This window comes from Lactuca saligna, chromosome 8 (genome assembly GCF_052625555.1).
Source record: "Lactuca saligna cultivar CGN05327 chromosome 8, ASM5262555v1, whole genome shotgun sequence".
In the NCBI taxonomy this organism is placed as follows: domain Eukaryota; kingdom Viridiplantae; phylum Streptophyta; class Magnoliopsida; order Asterales; family Asteraceae; genus Lactuca; species Lactuca saligna.
In genome coordinates, this window is record NC_136424.1 from 4,700,532 (window position 1) to 4,724,473 (window position 23,942).

General features: G+C 33.4%; 4 protein-coding genes and 1 pseudogene across 5 annotated transcripts; 4 read left to right on the plus strand and 1 right to left on the minus strand.

Annotated features, from left to right (window-relative positions):
- The first annotated feature begins 2,631 nt into the window (after nt 1–2,631).
- On the plus strand, nt 2,632–5,349 carry LOC145012999 (importin subunit beta-1-like; annotated as a pseudogene).
- A 5,966-nt stretch (nt 5,350–11,315) lies between these two features.
- Nucleotides 11,316–13,424, plus strand: LOC145011607 (Ubiquitin carboxyl-terminal hydrolase family protein). The gene has a single exon (XM_078970348.1). The coding sequence runs from the start codon at nt 11,703–11,705 to the stop codon at nt 12,981–12,983; it is 1,281 nt and encodes a 426-aa protein (XP_078826474.1). The 5' UTR covers nt 11,316–11,702; the 3' UTR covers nt 12,984–13,424.
- Nucleotides 13,425–16,958: 3,534 nt separating this feature from the next.
- LOC145013367 (uncharacterized) lies at nt 16,959–18,253 on the plus strand. The gene is made up of 2 exons (XM_078972160.1): nt 16,959–17,054; nt 17,384–18,253. Exon 2 carries the CDS (start codon nt 17,390–17,392, stop codon nt 18,029–18,031), a length of 642 nt encoding a protein of 213 aa, XP_078828286.1. The 5' UTR covers nt 16,959–17,054; nt 17,384–17,389; the 3' UTR covers nt 18,032–18,253.
- Nucleotides 18,254–18,460: 207 nt separating this feature from the next.
- On the plus strand, nt 18,461–19,866 carry LOC145012208 (uncharacterized). Its single transcript, XM_078971000.1, has 5 exons — nt 18,461–18,609; nt 19,095–19,171; nt 19,280–19,352; nt 19,450–19,505; nt 19,608–19,866. The coding sequence occupies exons 2-5, from the start codon at nt 19,101–19,103 to the stop codon at nt 19,726–19,728; spliced, it is 321 nt and encodes a 106-aa protein (XP_078827126.1). The 5' UTR covers nt 18,461–18,609; nt 19,095–19,100; the 3' UTR covers nt 19,729–19,866.
- Nucleotides 19,867–19,889: 23 nt separating this feature from the next.
- Nucleotides 19,890–22,776, minus strand: LOC145012207 (protein ABIL2-like). Of its 2 annotated transcripts, none has more exons than XM_078970998.1 (10): nt 22,470–22,776; nt 21,812–21,910; nt 21,663–21,745; nt 21,435–21,585; nt 21,243–21,342; nt 21,068–21,160; nt 20,914–20,962; nt 20,732–20,811; nt 20,250–20,392; nt 19,890–20,154 (listed from the first exon to the last, which is right to left on the minus strand). In XM_078970998.1, exons 2-10 carry the CDS (start codon nt 21,899–21,901, stop codon nt 19,981–19,983), a joined length of 963 nt encoding a protein of 320 aa, XP_078827124.1. In that variant the 5' UTR covers nt 21,902–21,910; nt 22,470–22,776; the 3' UTR covers nt 19,890–19,980. The 2 variants fall into 2 exon arrangements, with proteins under 2 accessions (XP_078827124.1, XP_078827125.1); XM_078970999.1 differs by lacking the exon at nt 22,470–22,776 and adding an exon at nt 22,277–22,453.
- Between the last annotated feature and the right edge of the window lie 1,166 nt (nt 22,777–23,942).

Consider the following 23,942-nt stretch of genomic DNA (forward strand, 5'->3'; position numbering starts at 1 on the left):
CAGACCACATCTGTAGACCTCTGCAGTAGAAAAGGTGGACCAAATGTCTGCAGTCTGAAAAAAGAAGACTGTTTGTTTTTTGAACATCTGCGGGCTATTAAAATAAACTGAAATCTAAATAAACTGATTTTTTAAAACTTCAAAGCGAATTTTTTATATATTTTTACGACTTTCTTATAAATATATAACGAATCTAGATCAACTTTTATGTATTATTATATAAAAAATAAAAATAAAAATGGTATTAATTCATATACATATTTGATAAAAACCAACAACTTTGATTGTAAAGTTATAACTAAACATTATAATTAGTGATCAAAGAATTTGATACATAAATAGATGGAAATAAACTTCGATTTTTTCAAATAAATCTATTAAAAACATACGATAAATATTTTCTCGAGAAATTGATGATACTCTATTCAATAAAGTTTTACAAAATTTTGGCAAAAAAATATAAGAATATATTATGATTTTTTTTCATATTTATATAAACAACTTCAACGACTATTATTATAATAAATTTTTATTTATAAATTTGTTAAAAATATCATGTTTGTATCGTCAAATGTTTTTTTTTTAAGTTTTGTAATTTTTTTTCATATTGTTTATCATTAATAAAGTTGGAAAAAATATAAATTAAAAAAAAACTTAAAAAAAATAAAGATATATATGTTTTTTTAAGCTAGAAGATGTCTGAAGATGTTAGAAGACTCTGGTCCACATCTGCGCCAAGAAGAGGGCGCGCAGACATTTTTAGGTCTGCAGTCTTCAAAAAAACAAACAGTCTGCGAAGACTAATGTCTGCGCGTGGTCTGCGCGGTGCAGACAGAAGACATCTCGCAGATTTGCAGACAAAAAACAAACACTACCTTAGTGCCTATTGAGTAAACCCTGGCGACTATGTGACTTAGTGACTATTGAGTAAACCCTGGCGACTATGTAACTTAGTGCCTATTGAGTAAGCCTTGGTGACGATGCGACTTCGTGCCTATTTGATAAACCTTGGTGACGATGTGACTTCATGCCTTTTGTGTAAACCCAGGTGACTATCAGATGTAGTGTCTATTGTGTAAACCTTGGTGACTATGAGACATAGTGCCAATTATATGAACCCTGGTGACTATGTGACGTAGTGCCTGTTGTATGAACCGTGGTAGCAAATGGACTTTATGTCAGTTCCTTAGGTAAATACTTAGGAATGAATGAATGAAGGATAACGAATTCTTAGGGTAAACCCTTGAGAAAAAAAAAGAGATATGGGGATGGGTATTTGGGTTGATTGTTTGATAATTGAATATAATAAATGTATTATTGTGGTTGAAAACCCTATATGCTCACCAGACTCCCAAACCTGACCCACGCAGTTTTCTTTGTATTTCAGGTAATGGCACAAAGGTATAAGTTGGTGGACTTGACGAGAGATTTTGGATTATATATCAGTAGTTATAAATAACTGTTGTAATGTCTATTTTATATTGTTTATGCTAGAATGTGCTAATGTGTGTGTGTGAGAGAGAGAGAGAGAGAGTAGTGATTGTACCTTCGAAAGATCAAATTGTTGAGTTTGAGCATTGAATTTCTGGAACAAGTATCGTGCATAGATGAGAGTTCATAGGAAGAAGAAAGCATTAGGAGGCGAGGTCAATATCGGAGGGGCATAACGGGAGGAGTCGGTGTTGGGAAGAGGGCAGGACCAGAGAAGGGTGTCACTAAGTTTGTGCATGAAAAACAAAGCACAGGGAATCATTAGTTAAATTACAGATAACCCCTTTATTCATTAGCACTTAACTGAAGCGTTCCTTTTTTTAGATGCGTAGTTGAAATTTCTTCTCAATATAAAAATTGTTCGCATTTGAATACACACACACACACACACACACACACACACACATATATATATATATATATATATATATATATATATATATATATTTCTATCTTGCTAATATATGTATAAAACACAATGTAATGCAGTGTAGATCCAAACCAGCGTAATAAATAGGGGCTATAACCAAGTCTAACTAGTAAATGGAGGCCAAACTCTTCACTTTTGAGAGTTTTAGTGTGTGTGCGGCCACCTTATGAAGGTGTGCGGCCGAAATCCTTTAAAGGATGAAGAACACGAAGAACATGAAGAGTTTATGGCTTAGATTTAGGTGTTTTACCTATATAACAAGCTAGATGATGGAGTTATTCACGTTTTTGAGGCCCTTAGAGTGTTTTTGGATGAGATTTTTAGAGAGAGAAAGTAGTGTGCAGCCAAAGAAGAAAAAGTGAATGAAAGGGGGTCTTCTCTCATATATAGGGTCGGATGTGTGGTTCGGGGTGTGTGTGCGGCTGGCTGGCCGCACACTCGGGTGTGCGGCTGTACACACCTACTTTGGAGTGATTGGCTCGATTTTGTGATGCTACACACTTTCTTATCTTCCTTAAGACTCATTTCTAGGTTATACTAAGTCTAAAGCACTCATATGGACCCACAATTTCGCTAAAAAGATGATAAATTCAAGATTAATATTGATATACGGATCAATTGCACAGGATAAAAGTTTTGGGTTGTCACAACTTGTTTTGAGGATAACTTGCTACTTTTGTAATACTACATTCCTCTGAAGAGCATTTGCTATGGCAATGGAAGTCACCCAGTTTTTGTTGTATGCATAATAATTTGATGGATGTATTTGAAAACATGTTGAAGAAAGTTTATAGCACCTTCAGGAGCAAACCCTAGTCGGGTTTCTCACATCTCTATTTGGAGAACTTGTCAGTGAAGAAAAGCTTGTTGATAGTTGTAAATTAGATGGTTTAATCCTTAATAATGCATTGGATGCAAAATAACAACACAAAAAGTTTGATTAGGGTACCTAAGATTGTTATCACTATATGTAAATGTCAAGACACAGATAAAGGCATGCTTGTTACAGACACTCTCTTCTCCAATCCACGAGGCATGATCCACTGCATCACAAGTGATAGCTAAAGTTGTTAGTATAGAGCTCCCACAAAGACAATAGCATGCACTCATCGGGTCCCTTGTATCAAATATCCACTAGGTTTCTGTTCATGTCAAATAAGCTACTCTAGTAACTCTTGGATACATGTGTGAAGAAATTTCTCCAGATGTTGTTGAACAAGACCATGTGAATAAAATCCTCACAGTTGTAGTTCAAGGTATGAATGCTTTAGAATGTAGTAATGACGTTACGCTTGTTGCCACACATGCGTTGTATAATGTTCTTAGTTTTGCTCAATCAAATTTCTCTTATGACATAGAGAGAGGGGGAGAGAGAGAGAGAGGGGGGGGGGAGATAGTTGTTTGTGAGGCGATAATGTCACCAAAAGTTAAAATCAAGTAGTCTGCTTATGAGTGTTTGGTGTCAATCTCAGCAAGTTACTATGAGAAACTATCCTATTAAATACAATACATTTTCAACATTACTGCAAAAGCAGTGAAAGAAGATGAGGAGCCTATTACTTTACAAGCTATTGGGTTTTGGAGCTCGATTTGTGATGATGAGATTGACATTCTAGAATAGTGTGGAGGCGACTTCACTGATGATTCTGATATCCCTTGTTTTTATACCATCAAACATGCTCTCCCTGCTCTTGTACTTATGTTTTTAGAGACTTTGTTGAAACAAGAAGAAGATCAGGATCAGGATGAAGGTGCTTAAAATCTTGCAATAGCAGGTGGGACATGTCGTGGGCATGTTGCAAGGACAGTTGGAAATGATATTGTCCCACTTGTGATGTCGTTTATTGAAGAGAATATAACAAAACCACATTGAAGTCAAAGAGAATGGTCTACTTATGCACTTGGTTCAATCTTGGAGGGTCCTTCACCGAATAAGTTAACACCACTTGTTAATGTTACTCTTAATTTCATGCTCACTGCTTTATAAAAAGATCTAAACAGCCGTGTAAAAGACACAACAATATGGATACTTGGAAGAATATTTGAGTTTCTTCATAGGCCAACTATGGAGACACATATTGTCACACCTTCCAACTATCAACAGATTATAATAGTTCTTTCACAAAGCATGAAGGATGCTCCAAATGTAGTTGAAAAAGCATGCAGGGCTCTTTACTTTCTAGAAAAAGGGTATGAGGATTTTGGTCAACCAAACCCTTTGACTCCTTACTTACTTTCAAGAAATCATACAGTCTTTGTTAACAATGACTCACAGAGAAGATGCTATAGATAGCAGACAAAGAACAACTGCTAATGAGAGATTGAATGAAGTTGTGAGATGTTTGACTGATGAAATATATCCCATGGTTTTACAGCTTGTCCCTGTCATGTTGGAACTACACAAAACCCTTGAATAACAAAAGCTTTCATCTGCTGAAAGACAAAAGTAGAACGAGCTCCAGGTACTCATGTGTGGGTGTCTGCAGGTGATTATTCAGAAGTTAAGTTCATTGAAGCCAACTAAATACGTGTTCATGCATTATTTTGACCAAATCATGAATATTTTTTCAGGTTTTTGCGTGTCAATCTGTAACTATTCATGAAGAAGCAATGTTGGCAATAGGAGCTTTAGCCTACTCAACGGGACTCGATTTTGCAAGATTCATGCCTAAGTTTTACAAGTATTTGGAAATGGGACTACAAAATTTTCAAGAGTATCAGGTGTCTGTTGTGACTGTAGGTGTGGTGGGTATCATGTGTAGAGCTTTGGACAAAAAGGTGTTGCCATGGTGTGATGGAATCATGACTTGGCTTCTTAAAGACCTTTCAAGTAATTAGTTGCATGGATCCATGAAGCCTTTTATTTTTTTCATCTTTTTGTGATATTGCTTTGGCGATTGGGGAGAATTTTGAGAAGTATTTGATGTATGTTATGCCTATGCTTCAAAGTGCAGCTTAATTGTCCTCGCACACATCAGGAGATGATGATGAAATGATTTTATACACAAATCTTTTGAGAAATGGGATTCTAGAGGCGTATTCGTGGATCTTTCAGGGTTTTAAAAACTCTCCTAAAACTCAGTTGTTGATTCCTTATGCTCCACATATCATCCAATTTCTTGATGTGATGTATATGGAGAAATACATGTAAGTAATTAGTAGTAAGTAAATGTTGACGCGGACTCTTCATGTTTTGGTTTTTGATTAATTTATCTTTTCATGTTTTCAAGGATGATATGGTGATGAAGACTGCGATTGGTGTTCTTGGAGATTTAGTTGATACTCTGGGAAGAAATGCGAGGCCATTGATTCAACAATTTATTTCAAGCAAAAAGTTCCTGAATGAATGTTTGTTATAAGATGAACATTCGATAAAGGAGCATGCTGAATGGGCTAAGTTGGCACCTAGTCATGTTATTTCAGTTTGATGCTTCTTCTTGTCTTTTGGTACATACATTCTTTTCTTTTTCATTTTAATTTAAAAGTCCTGCATGCATATGGGTAGGTCGGGTTCGGTCGCCAAGATGGTTGCTCAATTGGGATTTGAGGTCAAATTTGTAATCAATTCATTTGGTTGTCATAATTTTGAGTCCAAGTTTATGGGATTTGCATACATTTTTATTATTTTAGGATCTTATCTAAGAAAAAGCATTACAGTTTGCAGCATTCATATTTTTTTTATTTCTCCTATTTGGAGTGAGCAATTTTAAGTCATGCATTGGTCCAGGTCATCAAAAGAGTGTCTTCTGCTTGTTGTTTACCTGAGGAGTTGGATTGCATCATCTTGTTTTTTCATACATTCATGCCAAAGAAGAAGGGTGTTGGGCAAGTGTTTGTTTCTCTATCAAGTCAAAAGGGTGTTGCTTGTTTGGTCAAAGTTGAAGAAGTATCTATGAATAGGATTTCATGATGATGCCTTTGAATGTATAAATCCTATTTTTAAATGAGAATGGTGTATGATGAATAAAATAGGATTGAAAAATAATATGGGAGAGGAATTTATTTTGTAAACTTTGCCTTTGCGATTGGTTATAATTTTTGGCACCAAAACTGAAAACTTCATCATCCCAACCATACATGAATCCATGTGAATGTTTTTGTGTAATTTTTTTTACTTTTGTTTCTTGTATGATTTTGAAACTCCCAATCTAGATCATATGCCTCTTGCTTTGTTTTATTTACCTACAAATGTGATGTGGTTTTTATCAACTCTAATTGTTTTTTTTTTGTCTTGAATTCTTCTGGATATACATACTTTGGTTAAGTTGATGTAGAATGCTTATTTAGATACATGCTTTATCACTTAAAAGTGAAATAATCTGAACAATTAACAACCAACTCTCTTTCAGGCTTCTTCGCTCTCGTCAAGGTGGTAATATTAATGTTACTTGTTTTTTATTGGAAATCATCACTCTCACATAAGTTGATACATTTTGCAAATAACCCTATAAAAATATTAAAATACCTACCGAAATTGAAGGGATATATGCACCCAGTCCCAAGTTGAGAAATGTAATTGAAAAGTAAAAATGTTAGTTAATTTGTGTTGGTGTTACAAAACTCAGCCTACTCAACCATGACTCAGAATCAGGAATATGTAGAGAGCCGGAGACTATTTTCTGAAAATCGGTCAAAGAAAAAACTTGGAGTCAGTCAAATTCAAAGAAAATCATACCTGCTCGGAAAAACTTGGTCAAGTCGGTCAAACTTGAAATTTTTGATATTTTTAATAAAAAACTATAACTGTTGTTGAATACTCCTTACCTAGATTGAATACACGCTATTCGCTATTTGACACCACTAAAAACGCCTAACAAATTTTACAACATAGGTTTTAGTTTGAACGAAACAAATAAACTCAATAAAGTTGAAATTGCAAGAATTTAAGATAAAATAATCAATATTTTATTAGAAACTTGAAGCTGCTATGTTTCATGAAACCCAAATCATCCGTTGTATACTCTCAGTGAAACAAAGAAAATCTCCATCACATCTTCAAATTTCATTTTTCTCTCAATGTTTTATTTTCTAACCTCCTTTTAGTTCGGTGCTATACGACTCAAAGGGTGTTTGATATCTTGTTGACTGGGTCTGGATCAACACTTTTGGCTGACTCGGTTCGGACATCATGTTTGATATATGTGTTTTTTGTCTGATTCGGTAAGTCATTGCTGGCCCATCTTCTAACTCGGTCCATTAGTAGAATACAGCTTACCGATACCAAGCATCATCATTTCCCTCCTTGCCCGTCTCCTTCTTTTTTAGGATTCTTCTTCTCCATCGCATATACGTATCGCCTCCACTCCAATGACCTCCTCCCCCATACCAGGGACTGCCTCATTCATTCATCACTTTCTAATCTAGATTTGTGTTTCATGGATATTCCACTCCTCCAACTCACACAGTCACCCTGACGCTCCCAAATCAAAATTACGTTCTTCAGACTTCAATATTCAGATGTTCATTATCATACACGCATAGAGATTAGAGACGAGAGTTAGAGACTTACATCCGAAAACACTCCACCAACAATATCGTGAACATCGACACAACAGGGTAGCGATGAAGAACTCTGAAATCAGATAACTTCAAGCTTTTTTCTTGTAATTGTTATTCGAAATCCACCTCTTTTATTGATTTGAGCCTTACAATGCTACACGATGTTCAAATCTGTTATCTGTACATGAAATCTGTTTCTTGCAAAATAAATTTGAAAGCCACAATGAATCCGATTTGAACCTATTTGTGATCTTTCTCTAACTGGCTATACGATGTAGACAATTTTTCATATCACATGTTTGTAGTTAGTTCAAATATGTAGTTTGTACATGGAATTTGTTGGTGTTTATGGAGTATTTAATGTTGATTGTTGAATCTGGTGCAATACCTTGCTCTTCCCTCATGCCCTGTTGTTTTTTGTACAACTTGTTTCATATTTTGACCATTTTGTCCTTGGTACAAATTTGGAAACTCATATGGTGCAGTTTAGTAGTGCAGGAGTATAGGGGTATGTTTTGTTTCATATTTTGATCGTCTTGAATGGTATTGAATAGGAATAAGTAGTGTAGGGGTATGTTGGTCATGATTTTATCCTTTAGTTTCATTCTAGGCCTTTTAATTTACCATCATTTTTACTAATTAATTCATGCATCTAATGTATGGGAAGATCTTGGAGGATTTTGAGGCACAATTATTGGTTGCTAGCTCATCAATGATCCATCTTCCGTGGATAAGGCTATTGTCCATCTATTGCATGATTTCATTTTCTTAATACATTGACCGGTTTGTATTAAATTTGATTTTAACTTTTGTGTAACCTTTGAATGGTTTGTATTCAATAGATATAATGTTTGGTACAAAATCTTGAAATATAAATATGTTCTAGTAAAAAATCTAAAAATATAAATAACAATGTTTTGGTACAAAGTTTGGAAAAATAACAAAAATAGCTTTTTCATGATGATTGTTACTTTTTTGTATTGAGGAAACAACAACAAATTAAAGATCTTTAGATGTTTGGATCATATATGTCAAGAGTTTAAGTTAAGATGTTACAAAAGTTTGAGGGTAATATAGTCATTTTGTATGGTCAGTCAGATGCAAAATCAAACAAGAACTTTCAGTCAGAAGTTCTAACTCAATCAACTTTTAACTCAGTTAGTAACTATCAAACGGCCCCTCAACCTATATATTAGTCCATCAAAGTGAATTGAAAGTTTTAACGCTTAAATTTAGTTCCATTCATTTTATATTTACACATTTTCAGTTTATTTCAATATAGTAATTCTACTTTAATTATAATAATTAACATTTGCAATATTATGTTATATATTAAATAATATTAATTAATCATAAATATAAAAATTAATTTTTATGTATCGAATTCATATAAGGGAAAATGATACAAATGTCCTACGAACTTTCTATGGTTGGTCTATTTAGTCCCTAAGCTATTTTTGTAGCTTTATGAGGGAGCAAATTCGTTTTTGTCGGGTCTATTAGGTCCTTTTGGATATTATGAAGGGTTAACCCGGTTACCTCTTGCCATGTCACTAAATTAATATGTCAGATAGACTACAAATCCTTTGACCCTCTTCTCCTCCCATCAACCGACTTCTATCTTCCTCTTCCCCATTTCTCATCTTGATTAACTATTGAATATATCAGATGGGTAGAATCATGTAACATACAATGTGTTTATTCAGATGTGTATTGATAAATGTTCTAACAGAGATCAGGGTGTAGATCTAGCGAAAGTTCTAGATGATTTCAGTTCCGTTCTCATTTTGGGAACCATCATTTTTTTCTTAAACCTGAAAATATTTGTTAATCGGTCTAATTTCACTTTGAATCGGTGTTCAATTCATATAACTGTGTTCAAAATTTCATCAAATTTGTCTTTGTTTCAGGTGGTGAACGCAATCAATGGTTTAAGGCCGAGAGGATATTTCGATGAAGGAAATGGAAGAGTTGGAGTGATGGAAGTAAGAAATCAACGACAAAGTAGAAAAAAGTGGTATGGAGAGAGCTTTGGGGTGGATTAGGGTACCTAATGGTGCTGGTGTAGAGGAAAATGGTCATCTGCAACCAGCTTCAAAATATGTTTCCCCAATGATCTTCTACACCGCCCTTTCTTCAAACACAATCGAATTGAATCCACAACAAATAACAACTGCGAGGATAGAAATTTCAATTTTAAGGATCAATAGATTGTTTGTTATAACTTGATGATTGCGTTTGTTCCTTCAACTATCCTTTTCTCGTCGTATGTTGTTTACCTTGGTACTTGTGAGTAACTCAAAAATTTAGATGATTTTTTTTAGATTTAAACGACCAATATTGGATAGAAGAATGGGTGTATTGAGTTTTAGATGATGTTATATATTTCTTGATCCTTTCATTGCCTGGAACGTCAATTTTGACTTTTTCATTTGACCATTGAATCATTTAATCTTCCAGTACATCATTTACTAAGCATCGGGTGGTATTGGGTATCAGTCGGAGCATACAAACATTACAATTACTTCACATCATTGAGATTGAATCTAATTTCACTGTTCCGATTTATTTTGAAACCCGCCAACTTCAATTCTAACGATTCCGATAAAGAGTCATTGTTAAATCAAGAGTATTGATAACAAACAAACTTGGTGGTGCTTTGATCCAATTAATTGTTATTAACGGTGGGACAATTTGTATTTGGTTAATTATTTAAACATTTTGTCAAAATTATTTCTTTGATTTTGAATTGGATATGAAGGAAGTCACATCAGCTGAAAATATTTATGTGGCTTAAGATACCTGCTACATTGAGTAGTAATGATCAAAAAAATAGATAGACATCAACTTAATTTCCTCATAAAACCACGAAAATAATCTGAGGATTAAATGAACCAATCTTAGAAAGTTAGGGCATTTATGTCATTTTCCCTTCATATAAATTTTACGTACATTATAAAAAAATCAAAACACAATAATATATTTTATAAAAATGTACAATTGAGATAAATCTTAAAATACATATTATAATATAAGATACTATTAACCTTTGTATTACAATAATAATCTAAGTAAAAATCAACTATTGATAATACTATTAGTTATCGAAAAATGTTATGAATGTAATTTTTTTATTAATAAATTTTATTTTAATAGAACCATAATCAATCCAAGTTAGTTATATACAAACAATTTATATTGTTATAATCTTGTGATAACATACTAAATTGTTATAATAGAAAAAGATGAATACATATTTATTAAATGAATTTTGTTTTTGAAAATCTATATAAGTTACTATTTAATATTCTAAAAAGTATATTTTTTGCGTGTAAAAATGAAATGTGATTAGACATGAGACATTATTTGCATAATTTTGTATTCCATTTTGATTTAAAAAAAAATAAAGATGAACTGAAAAATGATCTTAAAAAACAAAATAATCCAAATAAAGGTGAATTAGAACATTCATTTATACTTTTTTAGTTACAACCTCAACAAACTTCCATTTAAGGTTCATAACATGCCTTCATCATTTAAATATAATGTATGTGCTTCATACCACATTTGTAGGTGCTCATATCCTATATTGATGTGATTAAATCATATGGCATCTAGATCGTAATAAATTGATTTGGTTTGTATTCGGTTCAACTAAATTCTTAAATAAGCTAAAGATCTCAACCAATACAACGAACTGTGGTTGTGATCGGGTCGGGTATTAATTTTAAAGTGTGTCCATATATGGGCCGGCCCAACATCTTGACACCTAACAAAGATGGTAAACTACTAAACTGTTTGAAGGATCAATTAGAAGACCTATTCTTCTTTAAGGGACTATTAATCTAAAAACGTAGTAAAGGGTTATATTTGGAACTTTGTAATAGTGAGGGATGGATCTTGTTATTCACACATTTAGCAAAACAAAATCGTGAATATGACCAGACCACCACCAGCCACCATGAAACCGGATTACTCAATCGCCATCCCACCTTCATGTTTAGCAGGTACTGCTCTTTTTTGTACGTTTCATCATCGATGCCAAATTCTTGTTTAATCCAATCAACTATTGAGATGACTACTCAATTGCATTTGTATCGAATTGTTCCTTGAATTCCACGGTTAACCCTAAAACGACTCTGAGGTGCATCGACAACACTTCGCACCGCCGACATCTCCTCTATCTCAGAACTGCAGGTATTTTTCCCACATAGTTTGTTTCTTAAGTCCTCTAACCGTTTATTGTTTTGAATCACTCGTCAAGTTGTATAATACGCTGAAGATGCTCCGGTGGAGTTTGGGTTTCGGGAAAAACTGCAAATTTCCCTGCAATCACCATAGTAATCTAGGGTTTAGACACAATCAAAGATACAGTTTAGTTAACGTAAAATTGAAATGGGTGAAGGATAATGTACTAGATTCTGTTGTAACCGGTGAGAGAGAGCTCAGAGCAGCCTGGGTAATCGTGTCAGTTATAGCAGCCGACCCTGGTTGTTGCCTCCCCATCTACCGTCTCTCCGGCCGGCGGAGAGGCCAACTGGGTCTTCCCGAAGACCTCAAAGTTTCCACCTTTATGAGAAGATACCCAAATATCTTCGATGAATTTCATCTTCCTGACACCGGTGGCACTCTTGTTCCCTGGTTTAGATTAACCCCAGATGCTATTCGACTAAATCAAGAATCCATGGCGGTTTTCCAGCAAAATCAGAAAGATTTCCTCGCTAGAATCTCAAAGCTTCTTCTCCTAACAAAAGACACGATTCTTCCTTTACATACAATCGACCAATTGAAATGGGATTTGGGTTTGCCTTACGATTATCTCGATTCTTTCATCTCAAAATACGAAAATATGTTCTCTTTGATTCCTCTTCCCCACAATCGTCTCGCCTTAAAACTCATAACTCCACCCAATGAGCTTCCCCTTTCCCAATTAGAAACGAATGCAGAAGAAGACGATGTTAAAAATGGTAGATTAAGTTTCAATGTGGGATTCCCACGGGGATTTGGGTTAAATCGGAAATCAATGAAGTGGTTGGAGGAATGGCAGAGGCTCCCATACACATCGCCATATTCCGATTCCAGTCATTTGGATCGAAGGACAGATGTTTCCGAGAAGAGAATTGTCGGAGTATTTCACGAACTTTTACATCTCACGGTTGAAAAGAAAACCAATCGCCGGAATGTGAGCAATCTCCGGAATCCATTGAATCTTCCTCAGAAATTCACAAAGGTTTTCGAGCGTCATCCCGGGATTTTCTACATCTCAAAGAAGAACAACACCCAAACGGTTGTTCTCCGTGAAGCTTATGATCGTCATCAACTTGTTCAGAAACACCCGATCTCTGAAATCAGGGAGAGGTTTCGATGTTTGATGAAGGAAGGGTTTCTGGATAAAAGCCGAGGGTTATATAAGAAACAAACTGCTGCCAATTCCAATTCCAATCCCAATTCCGGTGAAGATGTTTTTGAAAATGGTTTTGAATCGGGGGAGGAATCAGAGGGTCATATGTTTTCGGATTATGAATCTGATGAAACCGCTCATCTTTTCCGATTGTGCGAATAGTTTTAAATCTCCATACAATCTCATTCTGACAAAATCCCAAAAAGTCTTTAAGGCAATTGTCAAAGATTACAAGATCTACATGAGCTTTCTGTAAAGATAGACTCCATTGTTTGTTAGGAGTTTTGGTAAGAATATTTATGCTAGTGGAAAGATAAATTGAGGGTATGAATTTAACACTTGAAGAAGCTTGGAGACTTTAGTCTAGATGTTTGTTGATGTAATTAATAGCCCAAGAGAAATGCAAGAACTGATACTGATATAGGCCATTGTCTTCAACAGTTTGTATTTGTAAGCACCTTGGTGACACTTTACCTTGACAAAACCATGGATGTAAACCCTTATGATCAGATCTTATCAGATTAAGAAACTATAAACAAGAAGGAAAAGTAAGGGATCTGTTAGATTCATTTTGCCAATACAGACACTTGTGAGTTGCGAGAACTTCCTACCAGGTGATCTAAAATTCTTAAACGGAAGAATTGAAGCAACCCAGCTGACTTTGAGTTTATGAAAGAATTGATGTTAAAAGAAAAAAAAAAAAAGTCAAAGCAATGGTTTTGTAATAGAAACCATTGCTTTGACTTTTTTCTTGGATTTTTTTGGTGTGGTTCCATGTGTAATGTGTTAAAAGTAGTCCATGGAGTTTAGTATGAGTTTAAGTTTGCCATAATTTTTTTAAAGCTTGGATATATTTGATATGATACAGTTATATGTATATATTAATTAAACATAATGAATTCCTTCTATACGCCGGAGTTATTTCATCTCGATATAGCTTTCAACATTATGAATCGGTCATGTTTTGGAGTTTTTCTTCCGGCTCCTAGTTGAAGTGCTCACGTTCCGCCCCCGACCTATAGACATCAATGTGATTAAATATAAACGGATTTTTTATATTTTTTTGGAAACAACAAATATCATTGAAAGACACTTGCAAGCTTAGAAGCTAAACAAGGCAAAATGAAACATTTCTTATAGAATATTTCTTGGAATGATTTTTATTATATCAGGAAGGGTTATTATCTTTTCAATCTTGTTGAGAATAGAATTATATGTATTATAATTATAATTTTCTTTAACTTATATAATCTTCAAAAAATATATATTTTTTAATTTTAAAAACTTTAATCAAGTTTTTTTAGCTTTTACAAAATATTTAAAAATACATTTATTATAATTATATTTAAAGAGTTTATTGTATCTTTTTCTTTTTAACATATTGAGGGCACTGAATTAGTTGGGTCATAAACAAGTTTGATATGTTTAATTAAATGGTTTCTTTTTAACATATTGAGTCATAAAAGGTTTGACATGTTTAATTAAATGGTTTCTTTTTAACATATTAAGGGCACTGAATTGGGTTGGATCATGAATTGGGTTGAGTCATAAAAGGTTTGACATGTTTAATTAAATGGTTTCTTTTTAACATATTAAGGGCACTGAATTGGGTTGGATCATAAACAGGTTTGACATGTTTAAATAGGTTTGACATCTTTATTTAAATAAGTTAAAATATCTATCCAACACGATTTTTTTTTATAAATGGGTTTTCGATCTGTTTATTGTTTTTCCAAGAGTAAATTATGGAAATCGTTTTTATGGTTTGGTCAAAATTGCACATTTGGTCTCTAATTTTTTTTTTTTTTTTTTTTTTGCACTCGAATCGTCCCTACGGTTTGATTTTGTTCTATTTTTCGTCCCTATGGTTTGATCAAAATTGCACGTTTGGTCCCTATCTTTATGTATGTAAGGGACGAAAAACACAACAAAATTAAACTACAGGGACGATCTGAGTGCAAAAAAAAATTACGGACCAAACATGTAATTTTGACCAAACCATATGGATGATTTCAGTAATTTACTCTTTTTCCAACCCAATTTATTTACTAAAGGGGTTAATCCTGGGTTAACTCCTTTAAATTTTCACAAAAAACCTCTTAAAAATAAAAAAATCAATCAAATAAAATTCATACAATTTAAAAGCTATAATAATTGTTCAAGTTTGAAAATTATAGATCAATAACTTTATAGGGGCATAACACAAACACAAATAATAGTTTACAACAATAATACATTATAAATATTAAATTTCTAAATTACACGCAACTCGACTATCACTTTTACAAACTCAAATTCCCTAACGATTACTGGCCCATGGATTTTGATAAATAAAAAAAAATTAAATATAATGATCAACTGAATAATAATATTAAATAAATAAAAATTTATTTAGTCTTTAACTTACTAATTAATGATATATCTTAGTTATCATCGCACAACGAATGAGAAGGCAAGCGGGCGACAAGTTGCGCCGCTAAGCCTTTTTGTATGGTAAAGTCAATTCTTTTGAAAACTACATCCATAGATTTAGGGGATATAAGATTGTTATGCATGATCCGTTGTACTCTACTAAAAAGCTCCACCTCATCCGGCGCAAGAAACTCAAACGTATCAAATGCAAATGGTATGAACATGTGTTGATTTTCCATGCACGGTTTCTCATGTTTTGTGATATTGTATGTAGCAGCTTTTAATGCAACCTGTCCCGCTGTGAAACCCTCATCTCTCAAGCCTACAAGAGGGGATACCGCCATAAGGTCCACACATCCTTAGTAAAAAAAACTGTTAAGGTCAATGTCCAGAAGCTTGTTACGAAGAGAAGCTAAGGCATAAGCATAATCATAATTCATACCATAAATGTCGTTATCTCGTAAGATGTCGTATTGCAATACCCAAGATTAAACCCTTAAGGCAATAAAATTATATGAGGTAGCCTCCACTGCCGAGTATAAACCCGAACCACCAAACCGAATGGGTAGAAAAGCAAGTCACCACTGTATGCCGCCAAAGAAAAGGCCACCACAAACCACAATATCCTCAATTGCCTCGCGGAACCCGTTAAACGGGTTGGCAGGTTGTCAACTGTTAGGAATTTCAACCCTAATTCAACCCATTTAATTAAATGAATTCAAGATCTCAACCCAACTTGCTATTTATTGGGTTGAGTTTGTGGGTCCCAATTGAGATTGTGATTCTTATTATTTTGTAACTATTTTACATTGTAGATAATCTTTTTAATTATTTTACATGTAATATATATAATTGATGTAACAATTTATTATTTGCTTTTTTTTTTTTTATAAAAGAACATTTGCTCATTACAGATCAATTTTAATTATATTTAGTTTTTTATTTATTAATAAAAACTAAGGTTGTAAAAATCGTTCGGCGGTAGCTCGACGGTCGACTGACGATAAGCTATTAATCAGACTCGGCGGAGATTAATCGACGATTAATCGGGGACCTTAAATTATTAATAAAATTATTTAAAAAATTAATATTTCCTAAAAATTTAAGTATTTGGAAATTTTAAATTTTAAAATTTTGAAATTTTAAATTTTAAAATTTTGAAATTTTAAAAATTTTAGTATAATATTTTAAAATATTAAAGCTTAAAAATTTAAAATTTTAAAACTTTGGTGTAATATTTGAAAATTATTTCTTTTTTTGAATTTTTTAAAATATTCCTCGCCTATGACCGCTGAGGACCACCAAGGATTGCCAAGCTCAAGTTTGACCGATTTTGACCAATTTCCACCAAGCACCATAATCGTAATCGGTTCGTGGCCGCCAAGTGATTAATCACCGATTAATCAGTCGGCCACCAATGCCGATTTCTACAACACTGATAAAAACTAACATGTTTTAATGACTCATTTGATTTCTTCCAGTCGACTACATGCCAATGAAATGTAATTATTTATATCATTACCTTGTTCATTTTATTTCCTATGTCCATTCTATTATTATCTGATGATTGCTGACGGAAACAAAGACCTTAAATGGTAATAGATAGAAGGATCAATATGAAGAGCTGTTCTTGTTTGAGGGATGATTAATGTTAAAAACGTATTATAGGGTTTGATTTGAAACTTTTGCAATAGTGGAGGATGTGTCTTGTAATTCACACTTGCAGTTAGCAAAACAAAAACCTGAAGGCTGAATACGACCACCAACCAAGAAACCAGATTCATCGATCGATATCTCGTTACCCATCTTCATGTTAAACAGGTATTGCTCTTTATTGTTCGTTTCATCATTAATTATCTGCCAATTTCTACTTTGTTTAATCGGATCAACTCTTGAGATGAGTAATCAATTGCTGTTGTATCTGATTGTTGCTTAATTCCATAGTTAACCCTATAACGACTCTGAAGTTTTCAGGTTTGATTGTTTTCAATTAAATTTTAACTATCCGATTTGTAGGATAGCTCCACTTTGACTTCAAATCTAGTACTTAGTTATGCAAAATTGATATGGATTTAGAAATTATATTAGTAACCGGCGGCGGATGTGCTATTTCCTAATTATTCGTTCGATTTTTCTGTAAAACTGTTCAGGAGATAATGGATTCAGGAGAAGGTAAGCCTAGGTGGGTTCATTACGCTAATAGTTCCGTAGTTCAAGAAGATTACAAGGGAACTTCACCATCTTCGTCTAAATCACCTTCAGAAGAAAGTCCTGGTGATGGAGTCAAGTTATATGATCTTGCAGGTGACACCAAATGGTGGTTACACCATCAACCTAAAGAAAATCCCACCTCTTTCTGGGAACCATCATGGGAAACCATGGAAATGGAGGAAAAATATGCAAAAATCAAGGAATTTGAAGCAGAGAAAAAGAGTCAAGATGAACTGAGCAAGGCTGAGCTTTTGGAAGCACTTTGCCATTCTCAAACACGAGCAAGGGAAGCTGAAAAAGCTGCACAAAAAGCAAACAATGAAAAAGAAGACATGATCAGTCAGTTTATGAAGCAAGCTTCACAGCTATTTGCTTACAAGCAATGGTTTCGTATATTGCAACTGGAAGCTACTAGGAACAGTAAGTATCATCAGCAAAGGGTTTGGAAGAGGAAGAAGAAAGAGAAGTCTGGCTCTGGATCATCAAGATACAAAAATGGAAAGTCTTTTGGGAGCTTTGTTTTGGGTTTGAGTCTTGGTGGTGCGGGTTTCTTACTTGGTTGGACATTGGGTTGGTTATTCAGATGAATCTATTGGTTGATTGATCGGTTTGTTTGAACAATTGAGCATTTGAACATGTCCATGTTAATGTTATGATGTTTGTAAATAGAGTTGAAGATTTGTTCTATATACAGATCTTGTCTGGTATATAGATGTGTTTGTTTATAATCTTGAAGGATTTCTGATGTCTGTAAATAGGATGTTGAAGTTGGAAGTATGTATATAAATTCGAGTTTGAACTTTGAAGAATGTTTTTGGTTTTGCCATTATTTGTAATCAACTTTTATTTAATAATTACTCGGATATTATGATTTATGATCAAATAATTGAAGATATTCGAGGAAGATAATTTCTAGAGAAATGAAATTAAAATTAAAATTGAGCTTTGGGCCTAAAACAATAGATGGGAATGAGGGCTTGAGGCCCATTTTAAAAGTCTATCCATATCACCAATTTATCGAGGCTTTACAAAATGATAACGAATAAGTGCGTCTAAAACCCTCCGGCCTCCACACATTTGCTTCCGGCCATTCATTCCCTCGGACGCCGCCGTAGACACCTCCTGTATCCTTCGTCTTGTCAGAATCCGGTAACGCAGTAAATTGGTAAGCAATTATTCCGACGGTTTATTGCTTACTTACACATGACAGCAGATTGATTGATATGACCTGATTATAAATTATTAACTAAAATCAAAGAAACAAGTGCAATTTCAATTTTATTTTTTAAGTCAACTTACTGTTTTTCTAATGCATATTTCTATGGATTTTGAGGTAATTTGCTTTTGTGATACAGAATGTTTGGTATTTAATTACTAGATTCAACTCTTTTAAGTAAATGTCAGTTACGGTAAATATTAGCTGAAATGCGATATTCTTGGACTTTTGGCAGGTAAAAAAAAAAAAAAAAAAAAAAGTCAAATCAGATATCTGGGAACATTTTCGAGGATATCATCCGCGAAAATGGCATTTCTCAGTTAAATTTTTTCCTAGAAATAAATATTATTCATAAAACCAACATGTATGATGCATCCTTAAATTAAAATTCCAATACCTTAAATGGAACTATAACATATTTGTCTTTTTCTCAGATAAAAATGGATTCCGTTGCTCCTGCGATTGAAAAAGATGCCCAAAAAACTATTCCATCTCCATGGGAATTCAGCTGGTGAGTTTTCCTCTCTCTAGCTTTAACAAATATGTAAATGTAACGCCCTCAAAATAAAGATGTTAAAGTTTGTATTCAAAATCTCATTATAAGGTTTACTTTCTACAGTGATTTGGAAGTAGATTTTAAGTCTGATGAAAATGCTGGCATAGTATATTCAACGCTAGCTGTTGACAAGGAGGTATACTTTTAATAATAATCTCTTCATCATTTATGTCATTTCTAAACATTCCATTTTGCTCATTATTACCATTTTATTTTCATCTTCCTGTTTCCAGCTTCAACCAGATAAAGTCAAGCGGCTGATGTCAGTGTCTGATGGGAAACTTTCTGTGTGAGTTAAATGATATAAACAAATAGGAAATATTATGACCACCAATTCGGTGATTTAAAAGCTTGTGTTTGTTGAAAAATATATTGTGTTCATTCTTTATAGGCATTTTGAAGCAGTTGAAGCAAGATTTCTTCGTGCATCATATAGCGCTTTTCTGGATGCCTTAACTCTAGCCACAAAAACCATCGAACAATTTGGTGATGTTGAGCATCAAAACATGTAGTGTTATTAATTTACTGTATTATATACTTGTTGGATTTTAGTTGTTGTAGCTTAATGATATTTGAATTTTTGGGAGAGATGTGTGTATGTGTCATTCGATTAAACATTATGTTATATAATGATGATGAGAATTGAGAAACGTAATGTTGTTGACGAGAATAATAAAATAATACATTCTATCTATCACTTGATGGACTTAAACAAGATTACAACAAGCACATGTGTATGCCAACTTTTCAGTTGGGGTTTTTGTTTAATATTCATCCAAGTAAGTGTAAAGCGTGTCATCTTTCTTAGACTTGCGTCTACTAAGCAATGCCTTGAGCAATCGTTTACTTTTGCTTGGAATCTGGTTCTGGTCTGTCTCTCTATTTGTTTCTCTGTCAGCATGCATACGCATTGAAGCCGATTTCCTAGGCTCCGAAAGCTACACATGGAAGCAAACCATTGGTCCACATCATCACAACAATATTTGAATCAAGAAAAAGCATTAAAAGTGTTTGTGTGTTAAGTATTAATTACCATTTGGCGGGAAACCGAGGTTGGAGTTGTTGGCCTACTGCGATTGGTAGGAGTAGTCGATCTTGAATTTGGGGTTGTTGGCCTACCAGACAAAGAACCCGTACGCAAAAGAGAAAATCTTCGTGGTGAAGTTGATCTTTTTTCTGATTCATGATGAAGAAGAGTTAAAGGGGTGTTTCTTTGTTACTCAACGAGTTAAAACACTTCATTTGGAAAGTTATACATGGTGGTTGTTTTTTTTTTGACTTAGGGGTTGTTTGATAGTTTAGGACCAAACCAGATCGTCAGCATGAGGTTATGTCTAGGACCGAATCAGAGATTTCTAATTGTGGTATCAAACGGTTTAAATAACCGCCTCTTACTCGATCCAGTAAGAGGCATATCAAATAACCCCTTAGCCTTGAACATAATGGCTTAATGGGTTAAGCCAAAAAAAAAAAAAAAAACTTTGGATGTAAAATAAAAAATGAATGTGTGCATACCTAAATCTTTTCTTGTGACTGCAGCAGTGAAAGCAAACGATCCTGGTTGTTGGGGTGTAGGAGACGGGGATCGTTTTTTGCTTCATTTTTTTATTTGATTTAATCTTTAATAATTAGACATGAACTGAATGTAGTAATATTTGCTTAATTAAAAAAAAAAAAAAAAAAAAAAAAGGATTTACCTGGCCAAAGATGGTGGTGTTTCTTTTTCTTTGATTGTAGCACGAACAGCTGCGTGTAACAAAAAAAAAAACAGATTTAAGATTTTAAGGTTTATAAATATTGAATGTTTTTATATATAAAACAAAGTAACAAACAACCGAATAAAATTGTTACCATTCTTGAATTCATGCCACTCGTCTTCATCATCCAAACTGCATCCTTGGTACTTTGATTTTGTTCTCATACCACCTTGCATTGTCTCTCCAACTGAGCATTAAAATTTTTAAAAAACAATTAAATTAATGGATCATTTGGCAAAACAATTAAAGAAAAAATAAGGTTTTATTACCTGGCAAAATATATCTTTTATGGTACTTTGGAATATTTATCAATGAAGATTGTTGTGCTAAGCCTTCATGATCAAAACACCCCTGGCATACTCTTAGTCTCTGTAACACAACAACATCAAATAATTAATAATGGAACTGGAAATAAATGTTTTGTCAAGATTCCTATTTCCTAATGTCAAATGAAAAAGAACCTGTTGAACAGATGATACTCGAAGCTCTGTTGTTGAAACTTCATTCACTTTTTCACTTAAAAGGTCATTGACCTTACATGACACAGCACCCAAATGGTCAACTGTGTTCACCAGAGCTTTGATTGCATAATCTTTTAAGGTTTCAACCACTCTGTAACAGCACAACAAAAACAAGTAAACTTAAGCTGAAATTGATTACAATGGCTTTTAAGTAATTTCCTTACTCACAGTTGTTTTTGGTCATCATTGGTGTAAGATAATTCAAAGTATTCAGCAGCTGCATACAGTTGTTTTCTCAGATTCTTCAAATCCTGAAACACAATCAACCATTACAACACGCAAAACAGAGAATCAAGAACATGAGATGATGAAATTACCTTCAAACTGTCGGAAAATAGCAATGTTTGCTGCATAGCGATCTCATCATAGTTGGCCGGAGATGCAGCAGATGAGGTTAGTGTTTCCATCGTTTTTTTCTGAAATTGAGGAAATAGTCGATTTGGTTGTTAGAATTTAGATGACGATATTCAATAAAACATTGTCAGATGAAGGTTTTGTTGTTAAAGGACCTGGAGAATTGAATCAGTTGAAGTTTAATTGTTTATAAGAAACAACAACGATAAAAAATATAAAACAAAAGAATGCAGCATAAAAATTTAAGATAACTTGTACGACAAACTCCACATAAAACAAAATTTTCAAACTAATGAGAATCACGAACAAACATACCCATATAGTATCCTTAACAGAATCAAAAGTTTGTATCTTCCCCTAAAACAAACCTCAATGGATTCTCGAAAAAAAAAGGCAAAAGAACAAAACTTTGAAGTTTGAGTCCATACATTTACAGTGTGCTGCTAAGAACACTTAAGTATCTTAAATTTCTTCCAATATTTGGGTAAAACAACAAAAGCCCATGGCTAAAACATTCGCACTTCAAACAATCCCATTTGGTTTAAAGCTAAGAAACTTTTGAAAAATAGCTCAATTTCGAGCTACCCAACCGACAATAAAGATGGAGAATTATCTTCTGACCTGATATAATTGGGATTAGAACCACCAACAATAGAAGGAGCTGGTGTCTTTTAAGCTTCGGTTACTGGTTAATTTAGAGAAAAAGGGAGTTCAAAATCAATAAACCCGGACATTTAGCAGAGAATAATGTGGGGTATTAAATTAAGAGGTTTGACTAAACCAGTAGATAAAGACAACAATAATTCAGCTGGTGTATGTGGAGTTCAAGAAAAGCTTGAAAATGGAAAAAGTTTGGAGAGAGAAAGTGGGAACAGGAAGGAAGAAGAAAAGGGATAGAGGGTGATGGAGATGGAGGATAGCATTGAGGGAAGCACGTTTATTAGTTTTGGCTTATATGTCAATTTTGAACCCCAAAAAGTCCACTCCTTTAGACAAATGCCAATTAATTCATGTATGGATAGTTGGATACAAACCTAAAACCTTAATGGTATTAATTATAGCATTATTTCCTCTTGTTACTGACAACATTTATAATAACCCATATGCCCATATAGTACTGTCGGTATAAAGAAAAAATAAAAATTATGTATCCCGGTTCTATATGTTCTTTTATTTTCAATCTTATGTTAAATACTTTTTGTTAGACATAATACTTGAGTGTTGTACAAATAATATTGAATAAAAGACAAAATAATATGGTGATGTCGATTTGTGTCTTTTGAAACAGAATAAAGATGAAAGAAGGTGGAACACAAAAACCAAAGACATTCTTTTTATTATTATTTGACCAAGTACTTTATTTTTGTATGTAAAATTAGGACTTATATATTCTGTGAGGAAACCACCGGTAAAGTATAATTAGTTTCAAAATTGGAAGATATATAGATTATTATCAATGAGAATGACATAATTTGTTAAATTAATGTACAAAAATAGTACTTTATAATGTTTCACATCGAAAATATGATAGATATATGCCGGATTGAAATAAATTTATATCAATGTATAGATAAAAATTAGATAGTCTTATAGAGAATTTCGTAAAATGAAAAAGTTATGACGACATTAAAAAAAATGCATTCTATATCGATATAAAGAAAAACGAATTTTGAAACCGAAAACATGTCATATATGATATATGTCGAATTTAGATAAATTTATAAATTAGACCTTCTCAATGACATTTCAAATTTATAGGGCTGCTATGTGTCAGATTTAGATAAATTTATTTAGTTATGAGGCTAAAGTTGAGATAGTCTCAATTAGGACTATAAACGAAGTGAACGTTCGACGAATTGTTCGGTTGGAAGTTTGTTCATGTTCGTTTATTTAATAAATAAACGAACATGAACAAAAATTATTGTTCGTATAGTTAAACGAATACACATAAACAATGGTCTCGTTTGTTCATTTATGTTCGTCAACGTTCGTTTAAGTTTATTTATATTCATATTTTTTTTATTAAATTACTATATTATATGTTCAATTGTGTTTGTTTATCTTTGTTTGTTTATGTTTATTTAACATGTTTAC